General features: G+C 42.6%; 1 protein-coding gene across 1 annotated transcript in view; it reads right to left on the reverse strand.

The window, feature by feature from the left end:
- Positions 1-3,967: 3,967 nt before the first annotated feature.
- The window catches only part of birc6 (baculoviral IAP repeat containing 6), a 131,313-nt gene continuing 121,609 nt past the window's right edge, over positions 3,968-13,671 (reverse strand). Inside the window, exons 72-73 of the mRNA XM_078288816.1 lie at positions 6,906-7,040; positions 3,968-4,852 (exon numbers count right to left, since the gene is read on the reverse strand). Of these exons, the coding sequence (XP_078144942.1) occupies positions 4,673-4,852; positions 6,906-7,040 (315 nt within the window). The 3' untranslated portion in view covers positions 3,968-4,672. The remainder of the gene's footprint in view (positions 4,853-6,905; positions 7,041-13,671) is intronic.

Here is a 13,671-nt window from a genome sequence, read left to right on the forward strand (position 1 = left end):
TCCCTGTATGATTGTTGAACGTCTCTTGGTGCAAAATGGCGGCTCTAGAAAGAAGCCCTCGCTCTTTGATGCTGAGGGACTGACACCAAAACCTGACGTTTACCGCTGATGTTTTTTGAATTTTTTCCATCAAACTCCATTGTAGCTGCAATGGAAATATCTTGATGTGAGGTCATGTCATCTACATTTGTCCAGTTATCCATGAGAATAAGAAAAATACACCGCCAAACAACAAAAAAATGGACCCAGAAATGCAAGATACATTGCCAATAGCTTTTTTTAAAGTGTTAGTGTTTTATTTTCCCTTAAACTTGTAAACAGTTAATAGTTTCTTCGGTTCTTCACAGCTCACTGTGTCATATCACTCGTCTACAAAGCATCTTCATACATTTTCCAGTAGCTCTCTCATCCTTGACTTGGCTGTAGAGTTGGAGGCGTAGGATAAATAATGTATAGCGGGAGTGTGAAATCACAGAAGTGCATCCAGTGAGCTACTTTCCCTTTATTCTACACTATAATCCACGTATAGCTGAGCTGGCTGCAGCGGGGTTTCGTCAGGCGATCCCAGAAGCACCCAAACAACTCCTGAACAGTTCTTCACTGCTCACACTGAGACCAAGCAACTGTAACCTTTGCTAAACTGACACCCAAGGGTGTGAACAATGTACACAAGCAAGCGCAGGAGGATGTTGACTCTAGGTAATTGGGATTTCCTTCAGTCACAGCGCCATGTGCACACTGCAAAATGGAAGCTGAGTGAATGAAGATGCCACATCTTATTTAAAGGTGTATTATTCAGGTTTTATGATTTTGTTTTCAAGTATGCTCCGGTTCTGGGTAAGAACAATGGGCATCATTCAGCAAATGCGCGTACGATCAGATTCTATCTTAAAGTGTACGAACGTTTCGGCATTCATCATTTTTTTCCTTACCTGATTTTTTTCTTTAGTACGATCAAAATATACCTGTGGTTGGAAACATGCGTGAGGAAAGATACGCTGAGGAGGTTTCTACTTTTTACGTTTTCTACTCTTTATTCTTTATGCAAAGTCACTTTAAGTAATTACAGACCTCATATTAACAACAAAATGTGTTTCAGTCCGTTAAGATGATAACCGTATTAACAAAGTTCATAGGGAATTCAATTCAATTGGAAACATGTTTAGCTGATTGATTAAAGTGATTAATTATAATATAAAGACCAATGGTGCATTTGCTGTTCCTGGACTGGCGTTGAAGACCATAACATATCAAATTCCCATATTCTGCAGTAGAGCAGATGAAAATAAAAAAAGAGATTTCCATGCTATGTTAGATTCTAACCATTTCTTTTTAATTTCAAGGTGTGTGTCTCTGATGTTGCAGCATTGACAGCATCAGTAATTTCTTACCATGTTTTTTTTTCTCAGTTGCTGTCACTCCAGCTCAAAAATTATAGGCCTATTTTTTTTCTCTCTTCTATTTCAGAGTTTGAGTTTTTCTTCTTGGGTCTGTTTGCCATTCTCCACCACTCCAGTCGTGCTTTCCATCTGCACGCGACCCTTCAGTCAACAGGCTTTTATGGAGGGCGTCTACGGTCTACCTATGCTAATCAGTAGCAGGCACACACATCCAATATATGAACATTCATCATCAGATACACCTGGGATTCGCAAAAATCGAGAATCTGTGCATGAATCCCACGATGGTTTTTCGTAGGCATGTTTCTTAAGAACAAAAGTAAGAAAAAATTGTGTGCATGTGGCCCAATGTGTGGTTGATCCTGTGCAAGTCACCAACTACAGAATATGCCAAGCATCCCCACACCTGAATATTTCCTCTGTTTGACTGCAGGTTTGATGCACTGTTGCATTAACCTCTCATGCGTCTCCTCCACTCTCCCATCGCAACCATAAAGTTCAAACTGATTCATCTGTAAACAATACTTTCTACCAGTCTTCAACAGTGAATGTAGCAGTAGCGACAATAACGCATAGAGGACCATATTCATTTAGTCAATATCTGGTATTAGTTGTTAAAAGCCCAAAACAAGTCACACTGTATATTAGGAGTATACATGTGTTAATATTTGAATGAAATATATGGTAACAACAAATTGAGAAAACCTTATCAAGATATTCAGATATATTTCAATTTCATATGAGTATTTCTCAAAGATCTAAAAATTTTGATTTGTATCAGTTCTAAATGATGTATTCTTCAATAAGTAGTATCAACCGAGTATAAAATTTGCTTTAGTTTTTGATGAACAGCTCTTGGTAGTGGACTCCGACTTTTGGACCCCACTGTTATATATAAGAACATTTTAATTCCTATAATAGGTGCCCTTTAAAAGAAAAATCCACCTGAAACACTTTCATCACTGTTCAAAACCAGCTATTGGTGATGTACCTTGCATTTCTGGGTCCATTTTGTTGTTTGTGATGTCATGTTGAGATATTTCCAGCAGCTACAATGTTTTTTCAGCAATCTAAAACATCAGCGGTAAATGTCAGGTTTTGGTGTCAGTCCCTCAGCATCAAAGAGCGAGGGCTTCTTTCTAGAGCCGCCATTTTGCACCAAGAGACGTTCAACAATCATACAGGGAGAAATCCATCGTAGAAGAGGAGAGAGACCAATTTCTCCACCACAGGAGCAGGAGAGAGACCAGAATGCACTGCAGCCACAAGACATGTTGTGTTTTGAGTAAGGGGCGTGGCCACGATCATAGACACCCAAACAGAATAGATTTATGTGCCCATACATTGCATCTTGGCTGATCCATCATCAGCGCTGTATGAAATACGCCCTCAACTACTTTTCTTTTTCCCCAACTACTTGTTTTCTCTTCACTCACTTTTCCCTCACTGGAAGAACTTACTACGCTATTGCCATCACTCTCTCCACCAACACATAATCAACAGCTGGATTCAACAAGTTCACTCCCCTTCTCTGGGGGTTGTTGAAAGGCATTCTGGGAAACTTCGGGAGTCACTAACTGCAGTAGTAGTAGACGAGACAGGTTGAGGGAAAGTGGGTACACCAAAAAACTAAATTACAACTTTTCATCACAAAGTAACTCCCGGAATGCACTGAACATCACAGATTAATGAGATCTCAGGGTAAAAGTGTGGATTTTTCCCTCTAACCTCTTGGCTAAAAAGTTGTTTGCGGACATGAACAATGTTCAGCAGCACGACCCCAAAAAGCTCAACAGTCCCACTGCAGTAATCTACGTTTGACAAACGGCATCGAGAACAAGTTGTAAATGTAAGAACTCGGGTTTGGAAATCAATTTTTCGCTCAAGTGAACGCCCAATGTCTTCACTGTCACTGTAGAGCAGCACTCATCCTTCCCGGCAGACCTGTGTTGCGGTTTTCTTTATTTCTTATTTAGGTAATAGGGCTCAAGTTCAAGTGCCGGTGGGGGAAAACGCAGGGGGGAAAAAAAAAGCATTCGCACAATCAATCCACATTTTCAAGCTCCATTTAATGTCCTAGCAAAAGGAGTATGTGACTGTTCTAGGAGTGAGTAAAATAGAAAGTGCATTTTTTGTTCACTGGAATCAACATAATAAAAAAAGATCAAAGCAGTTTATGCCAGACGGAGCTGAATTATTAATTTGTAGAAATAGCAAATAAATCAGTAAAGGTACTCGTTGAGAGTATTTGGTGGTATGGTGTAGATCAAAGGCACATCACAGCTTTGTATCTCACTAGGGATTGTTGCACACGCACATAAAACACACATACACATGCACAAGCCTTCAAATACATTTCCCATGTGCATCTGACATACAGTCCGACTCTTATGATCTACACAGTCATATCAATGTATATATCTGGGCAAAGTATAACAGGTTGCATTTATTAAACTTGCATTGAGAATTTGTGAGAGGCAAAAAAAAAAAAAAAAAGTTCATCCATAGCATGTTTTTTTTGTTGTTTTTTTATCCGAGTAGCCTGTAAAAGGGATAACATCATAGCATTTAAGAATGTCCATCTCAGCCTTTATTGAAGTGTACAGAATTCCTATAGAAATCAAATGAAGCAATGTCAATGGGCGACCGGGTTTTCTCAAATTCAGTAAAGTATGTGCGTTTTTTTTTTTTTAAATAGTATCCCTAAAGAATGACCAATATATCCTTGGTTGCAACTGTTCTTGCTCTAACAGTCCAAAAAAAAAAAAAAAAAAAAAAGGAAATTAACATTCAGTAAACATTCTTCTCTAAAGGTAGTTTCCCTTATATAATCTGTGATTTCCTCTGTCATTATGTATACATAAACAAGTTTAATAACATACCAATCAGTGGTTATTTCACAATTGGAAAAAAAGCACAAAATGTTTACACTCTTTTACAGGTAAATAAAAGTTTTTGTCGACTGTGTTTTCAATAAGGGCATAGCATAGTTCGGAGTTCGTCTTATTTTCGTCGGGTTTCGTAAGTGATGTTTCACTCTTGTCTCGTTCTCCTTCCTCCCACATCCCCCTCTCACTTTCAGCTATTATGCAATTAGATTCTTACATACAAATATTGACAAAACGGTGGCTTGTGCTTGGAAGCCGTCGAGTCTGTTTCGATAACGGTGGTAATAGTCGTGAGGAGGGGGAAGGAGGCGGGAGGTGCCGGGAGAGGAAGGCGAGGCGGAGGAGGCAGGGAGGGAGGGAGCGAGGGAGGGAGGGAGCGGAGACTCATAGCTGGCCCTCGCCGCAGTGGCTGTCCTGGCTGCCGCTCGGCTTCTCCGCGTCCTGATTGGGCAGCTCCTTGACCAGGAGGGCGGCGCTCTTCTCGGAGAACTCGTCGCCGTCGGGCTCCAGACCCTCGGGGCAAGGCAGCTTCAGAAGCTCCTCTCTGAGCTGGGCGGTGTGTCTCTGGATGGGGAGACAGACAGAGGACCAAGGGTGAGCTAGTGATAGTAGGCTCCATGCTAACGCTTTAGCGTACACTACGTTGAGTGATAGCAGGCTCCATGCTAACAGCTTAGCATACATTATGTTGAGTGATAGTAGGCTCTATGCTCTTGCTTACTTAAAAATAGATTGACCCTTTATCGAACAGTAAGACTTAAAGTAGTCTAGACCAAAACCTTTCAAGTTCTAAAAAATTATGAAGAGTTTCTCTAAGTCTGAACTCCAAATGCTCCGTTTTACTGATAAAACTTCCAAATCCATTCAAATTCTCAAGTTGGGAAATATTTCTAAGTCCCCAGGGATCCATTCAGCACATCCCAGAACAGAGCAGGCCCGCCACTTCCGACACACTACATACTAAAAGGAAAATTCAGGACAACGGGGATAAAGAAACATCCTCTAGCATTTTGAAATGGACCTTTTTTACTAGTTGAAGCTGAATCACAACAAACCAGAGTGTTCTGGAGGCCCTGCAGCACTGCAGCTCTACAAGACAATAGCTGGGTTGGGCTCAGGCCTCTCAGTCCTTATCACTGGAGCTGGGATTATTTACAGTGGGGATTAATTGTGGTTATTTACTGCCAAAGGGAGAGGAGAGCTGCCAGAGAGACTTGGGGAGTTGGTGGGTGTTTGTTAATGTGCGTGAGTATGCACATTAGTATGTGTGTGTGTGTGTGTGTGTGTGTGTAAGGGTTTGTTATCAGCTCCAGCGTGTGTCTGAGGGGGAAGTCGGCTGGGAACATGAATCAAGGCGGGCTGTCGGGAGCCCCTGAAGCCAATTCAGAGCTTATTAGCATGGCACATGGGCCGAGACAGGAAGGAAACCACCAGGAAAACCATAGAGAAAATCCCCGGGTTGACCTTTCAACTACGGCATAAAGCAATTTCTGAAACTATACTGGGTCTACTAGATAACGAACAGTCAAACTATAGCTGAGACGCCCAGCCTGAGGAGCTTTGGCTGGCAAAACCACTGCCAACTGTTGAATCACTATTGAAAACATTTTTAATGATGGGCTGTAATGTAGCTGTTATTTCCTGATTTCATTCATGCTGTATTCTGACTTTGCGTCTTGGCTTTCATTTTTATTGGTTAAAACTTTTTTCAAAAGCATCGTTTTCAAAAGTGTTATAGAAATATTATTATTAACTGTTACATGTTAATACAAGTGTGTGTTGGGGAAAAAAAACAGGAATTACAGGTCAATTGCCAGGCATAATTCTACTTTTATCCAGACAGTTATTGATCTGATACAATTGAATAACATAAGGTACTTGAAAAGTCTGGAATTGTAGGGATAACAGTAACACCCTATACTGTATTTTTTCTTGTTACACACACTTTGGATGGCTGAGTGGTCCAAGTGTCACAGTTTGTGGTCTCCAAATGGAGACATGGGTTCAAATGCCACTTTTGTTTCAAGACCTAGGAACTACTTTGTGTCTATCGGTGACTTTGTCTCTGAAACTGTCAGTATGACGTGGAGTTCCACAGGGCTCAATCCTTGGCCCTCTTTTATTCAACCTCTACATGCTTCCACTAGGTCATATCATACTGAAAAATAACATTCTTTACCATAAATTATGCAGATAACCCCCAGCTCTATATATCTCTTTCTCCTAGTGACTTTGGTCCTGTAGATTCACTGATTCAGTGCATTAATGACTGGATGTGACAAAACATTCTTCAGCGAAATAAGGACAAAACTGAGGTAATTATCTTAGTAAATTTGGGCAGTAAATTTGGGCTCAGCTTGATTCCTTAGAGTAAAGACCAAGCTAAGAATCTTGGTGTTATTGTGGATTCCGATCTCAATTTTAACAACCACATCAATACCATTACAAGATCAGCTTTTTATCACCTTAAAAATATAGCAAAAATAAGGGGTCTTATGTCAAAGACATTTGGAGGTTTAGATTAGGATAAAGGTTAGGTTAAGGTTAGTTTAGGATTAAGATTTGGGTTTAGGGTTAAGATTAGAATTAGGATAAAGTATCATATGTGTGTGTGTACCTTTAGTGCAGCAGCATGATGGGACATGGTGCGGCCGACTCTCTTGTCGCTGCTGTACTGCTGGATGTCGGCGATCCACTCCTCACACTGCGACATGATCTCTGCTCGCTTCAGGTAGAAATGTTTGTGGATCACCTGCAGACACACAACACAAAAACACAGTTACCTTTAGATCAGAACACATTGTTCAACCAGTGTTTTTTTAAGCTAAACATTTCATAAAAATGTACAAGTCTGTGTATCACAAAACTGCTCAGTGGATAAAGTCTGAGTACATTTTCATTTCATTCTGATGAAGACAGAGGGATTTGTACAAATTTTGCTTGAATGAATAATTTACAAATTATGTAAATAATGGTTTAGGGTGAACATCTCAGATTATTCGCTGTTGTAATGGAAGTAAAAACACATAAATGAACAGCAGGTCAAATTTGGAGGCCAAAAAAAGTGTTTTGCATAAGAGAATGTGTCATTTTGAGAAAAACGCTGGTATAAAAACAAATCATGTATATATAGTTGTTTCTGATGATTGCTTTGTATATTTTATGAACCTACAGTTTCAGTATTATCTTGCCTCTGCCTCTCATCACTACAAGTTGTCGTGGCGACATAAAAATAATTATGAAGCTTGTAGAGTCGTTCCTCTGAGCTCCGCTTCCATCACCAGCCACCCCATAGGAGCTCAAACCCCAGAACCCCTCTAGATATTTTCCGCCAGTCTTCATTCCCACTTGGCAACTTTCGACAATCAAAAGAAATATACAAGTTGTGAAGGAGCTCCAAACTTTCAGCAGCTCTCTCTCCAGCGCTGAGCGGAGCAGCGGGGGTTTTATTTGACTGGAGAGAGAAAAGGCAGGCAAGGCAAGCAGAAGGTGGCGCTTTGAAGTCAATAGTTAATAAATAGATCCTTTCCCCCATTGGCCTTGTGTTTCTCTCTCTCTCTCTCTCCGGTGGAGAAAAAAAAAAAGTTTGAAGAGTGATGTGCTTCCTCGACGGTGTGTTGAAGGTGTGTGTTCAAGCCTGAGGTGAGGTGATGTATGGATTGGAATCAAATTGGATCAATTAGCATGCACGCGTCGATGCACAAACCACCGAGGAGAATGATATACAGAGGCTGAGAGTGTGAGTGAGAGAGAGTGCCATCGCTTCTGTGTTCAGTTCATTCTGACAGCTTAGGGATCTGATCAAAAACCAAAGAGACTGATCCCTTGCTAGGGTGAATGACACCTCAGTACAAAACTATCACTGGGAAATCTGAGCTGGACTGGAACTCCACTGAACCAGTCAGTGAGTGTGTGAGTGAATAAGATGTTTCATCTTATTCACTCACACACTCACTCACACAGATCATCATATAGAAGAAGAGCTCTAAGATCACAGAAAATGTGTAGTTGTATGTATATCAGGACAATATTTTTTCCATACTTTTCCAAACGTGTGTGCAATTTCCAAACTTATCAGTTATTTTACAGACTCCGCAGACCCGTGTAGGAACCCTGGTGATTTTTGGGCAGAATAGAAAGGGGAGTCCAGCTGGTCTTTTATCACTGCCTCTCTCCCCTCTTAACTCCCTCCGCAATGCATCTAATAAAGCAAAACTGCCATGAAAATATATATATATAATATGTTTTTAAAGAAAAGGACTGGCTTGCTTTTGTACCCCACCGCTACTTAGCTCCCACCTACGAGACAATTTCCCATCTCTCCCGTGCCGAGGGGCTGGTGAGTGATTACTACTGATGGGGCTCGATTCACGAGCCCTCTGCTCTGACGTTATACTGACGACACACACACACACACACACACACTATGCTCGCTGAATGATGTCAATCAACCGCACCTCCCAACTCCCCCCGCTCCCGTCTACTTCCTAGCAACAGTTGCCAGGGCAGACATCAGTATGCGGTAAGTGCTGCTGCCGACGTGTTCCTCAGCCGTTGTTTTGGTGGTGGAGGAGAACGGATTAGTTATTATGGCGGCTGCTGGTTCACTATTTACCAGGATCAATCTGAGGAGTGGCAGACCCAGGGGCTGGGGGGGGGCTGCTGTAATCTCTCTGTCTCTCTCTCTACACCTCCCTCTGCCCTGCTGTCTCCATCTTCATTCCATCTTCGTAGCGACTTTCCATCTCTCCCTATAGCTATTATTCCTCCTCCGGCCCCTGTACCCCGCTCCCCCCGCCCACCCCTCACACACACTTGAGTTATTTCTAATGAGTTGGGGCGATACTCCCCAGCTGGGGGAATGTTTCAAGGTCACAGCGGTGTGGTAAACATGGGGAGAGCCGCTGCCGCCGAAGCTTCCCTCTGAGCCTCGACTCCTGATGCTGCGCAGGTACGCCATTCAACTACAGCAGGAGCCGACGCACACCATGCCCGACACAGTCCACCATACTGAAAATAAAAGGCAGGACTGTTGTGTATGTACGCGTTTAGACATGCGGTGGTTTAAAGGGGGCATTTTCCCTAGGGCAGCACCCATTTGACTTTTGGTATTTGGCCGTGGCCATCGATCACGGCATGGACGGGAGCGCCGCATGCAAACCGCTACTGATCATGGAGCATACGTGAACATCGGATTAGGGCGTCCTGACAAATGACCTTTAAGGAGATACATGTATTTACATGTGCACGCACACACACAGGTACATGGAAATATGTCCACGCGTGTGTATTCTACTCATATGTGCACATGAGACATGGTCTTCTGATAGAGAGCCCCGGCTGCCAGATAAACTAAGTGACCTTTGAGGTAATGCCGTCCACTCATTATTCCACGGGGCAAGTGAGGGAGGAGGAGAGCCGAGGAACGTATGTGTGGACTCGCTGTACACATCGAGGGTCAAGGGCGAGTATGAATCATGCAGCCATTAGAAAGTTCCTTATTCTCCGTTTTCCGTATTCCATCGGTGGTGTGCTGAAGCCTCAGGTCCCTGCCCTGCTAACCCTGACCGCGGCCGTGACCCGCGCCGCCGCCGCAGCTCCGACAACGGACCGTAAATATATCCAACTCTGACACCCAAAGCGGAGCCTTTTCAAAGACCAGGTCAGGACCCGAAGGTGCATCACCAGAAAATTAAAACAGCTGCATGAATTATTCTCAAGAAATTGGCATCTATTTGGTAAATTACTGCCTATGGCCACTGAAATACAGATTTCAGTTCCATTGTGACCCAGAGGGTCAAAGCTGTTCCATCTATTAAATCACATGCTATAATCCAACTATACTGTATATGCACCATCTTGTATTATACAATCAGAAAATTTACTGTATGATGAGCAGAAGTTATAACTGCAGCTGATATGTAAAAACTACAATTAATTTATATCTCCAAGACTCAAATATCTGAACAAACAGGATCAGGCAATAGCAAATACGGAGCTTGGCTACAATTTAAGAATACGGTATGGTTAATTAGCTGGTAATGTAACTACTCACTACTCATTTCAACAGCTAATATCCAGGACCATTTACTCATTTCTCCACTTTTGTAAAGTAACTATCAACAACCAATAGGGAAGAACCGATGTTTCAACTGTGGTGTCATGTATTTTGACTGGCGGGCAGGGATCCTAGTCTGAGGTGTTGATCACGATCACACACACACACACACACACACACACACACACACACACACATCACTCATTTTCTGTGTTTCAAAGACACACTTAGACACATGCTCCCTCCATCCATCCATCCATCTCTCGCACACACACTGAGCCATATTTGATAAGAGGGGAAAGCCAGGAGTGGAGTAGCACTCGGCCACAGCCGTGGGGGTTTCCATGGCAACCCTGGCAAGAAAATTGATCATTCCCCCTCCATCTCTCCTGGTCTCTGTTGCATGGCCCAGATGTAGTCTTTTCCAGTCAGAAGTGACCAGAGTCGGTGCTTCAGAAGGTCACTGGTTGATTTGTTCAGCTCTGCTGAGGAGGAAGCTGCTAGCTTGCAGCCGGCAGTGGGGGGAGGATTAACCAGTCGCTCTGCCGCTGAGTGACAGTCTTGGACAATGACGGAAAACACTGCCGTTTTCAAGCCAGCTCGTCTTCAAGTGGTAATCCTCGAGATACTTTTTTTTAAACTACCCAGTTAGCGTGAAGAAAGAAACGTGAAGCGCAACACTTTTCACACGATTCACAGCAAAGCAAACAGACTTTAGATTTGAAATCGCCCTGTTGTCTCTCATTCTCCCTTCGTCTACTTGAAAAACAGTTTCATACTGACTCATACTCCCCCAATTTCTTACCACGCTCTCGCTGTCTTCCACACACAAACATCCCACCCCTCCCACCCCCTTCTCGGCTGGACACGAGGCCTGTGGTGTCGAGGTCAGGGTAAAAAGCTGGGTTGCTTTTCCTCGCCTCCTGGCTGGAAAACCACCATCCAGCATCACGCCATCTGCCGAGCCGCTGGAGCCAAGGCAGCTACTTCCCCTTGCTTCCAGCTGAACACACACATACACACACACACACACACAAGAGAAGGTAACACCCCAGCCTGGATGCCTGGTCCCACCAAGACAGAGGTGTCTGTCTAAAACCCATCAATAATGCAGCAGCACGGAGTACTCAACATAACAACTCATTTCCCTGACAGGACAGCCCGCTAGCACTTTGTGGTGTGTGTATGCGGGTAGTGTTGTGATATTGTACACAGTGAATGGGAGGGATTTTGTGTGCGATTGAATGTGTTTTTGCACACACTCCCCTCCCCTCATTTACATGAGCAATATACATGAGAATGTTAGGCAACGGGATGCGCTCTGCAGCCCTGGAGGGGGAATCAACCGCACCTCTCCATCATTGGTCAATGGGAGGATATATGGAAGTCTATTCAAACTATAAATCAAATGGACTGGCCCACGATTTTGACCCCTCTCCCTTGGTGGGCTGAACCATTAGGGGCGGATGGTGGTGTAGTGATGGCGCTATTTGCCTGAGATTATGTGGGGCTAGTTAAGGATATCACCTGTCATTGGCTCTAATGGCCCATTTACACTTCAGTGCAGATGTGAATGTGAGGACACTGCCTTCGCACACACACACACAGAGAGCTTGCTGACACCACACACACACAGTGAGGTCTTACTTACCTCAAACATGCACATTTACAAGTGTACTCTCTCTCACACACACACACACACACAGAGCAATCCATATTTCAACATGCGACCAATTGTCCTTAATTCCACCTGACAATCTCCTGCTGCATAATTCAATCCTGGACTCCATTCTCTATCTCCCTCTCTATAAATAGCATGTGCAAATGTTGGATTCTCACACACACCATACCAAAAATAACTGTTGTCTACGCCGTTGGATCCCTCCAATCTCATGCTCATATAGGCAGAAAAATGCTAGCACCATAGTCAACATGGAGCCAGGGAATCGTACTGATGTGGTGTTCTTGAGTCTTATGAGAGCACCTCCCTGCATCTTTGGCTAATAAGTAAACACAACTCATCAGTGTAGCAGCAAACAACACACTGGATATGGCACCAGTCTACTTTTGTGCCTATTAGTATTCTAAAAACATTCATTCTTGCCACAAATTCACACGTACCAAACTAACACTTTAGCATACACTTTGAGTGATAGGCTCCATACTAGCAATTTACCATACATTATTTATGCTGACTGATAGGCTCCATGCTAACACTTTAGCATACACTATGGTGAGTGAGAGTAGGCTCCATGCTAACACTTTAGCATACACTATGTTGAGAGTAGGCTCCATGCTAACACTTTAGCATACACTATGTTGCGGCCACTAGCATTATTATTAGCATTAAGTGACTTTAACAGCTTGTCATGATCATTGAAACTGGTATGGTAATGGTAAGTATACTGGAAATGGTAAGTATCTTAAATGATCAGTCTGGCAGTTTTCTATCATAGATTGGGAAAAGTTTACTGGAAATATGACAAAAAAAAGGTAGTGTTTTGAAGTAGCAAGGACAACTTTACTGGAGTGTGACTATACTGACTAAAAGGTCAGTTTTTTTATTTGGATGATATGGGTTTCCACCATGGTCCCGATGTAAATAAGTAAATATACTTTTCCATGACTTTCCATAACTTGGAGCATTTCCATGACTTAAACATTTGATTGTTGATGTTTTTCAGTCTAGTTCCCACTACAGTTGGGCAACAAATGTCGCATTAGACAAGTTGAAAAATACATTCTGGTATATTCCTGTAAAGTGACCCTTCCCTAATATCCCCCGACTTCCCCAGAGAATTTGTCAAAACTCCTTGACTTTCCCTGCCTGGAATACATCTCTAAAATTCCAAGATATTCCAAAAATTCCATTACCAGTGGGAACCCGGGATAATGCGAGTGGCCTACTATCCACATACTATATGCTAAAGTGTTAGCATGGAGCCTACTATCACTCAACATAGTGTATGCTAAGGGGAGAAAACCAAATAAATGTCACTGCACAAAGTGTATTTCTCTGTGCAATTTTCTCAAAAAATTGTTGTTCAAACAAAAAAGAAAAGAAACATAGTATATGCTTAAGTGTTAGCATGGAGCCTACTATCACTCAACATTGTGTATAATAAAGTGTTAGCATGGAGCCTGCTATCACTCAACATTGTGTATAATAAAGTGTTAGCATGGAGCACTGGAGCCAATGATCTACTGGGGACACGTGGATGATTCTGGCGTCTATGTTGTGATGGCTGACCAACAGAACAATCTACCAAAACCTTCCAACAAAAATACAAAACATATTTTCAGATTTAGTTCATCTATGAAACAG

Source organism: Centroberyx gerrardi, chromosome 15 (assembly GCF_048128805.1).
Source record: "Centroberyx gerrardi isolate f3 chromosome 15, fCenGer3.hap1.cur.20231027, whole genome shotgun sequence".
NCBI lineage: Eukaryota > Metazoa > Chordata > Actinopteri > Beryciformes > Berycidae > Centroberyx > Centroberyx gerrardi.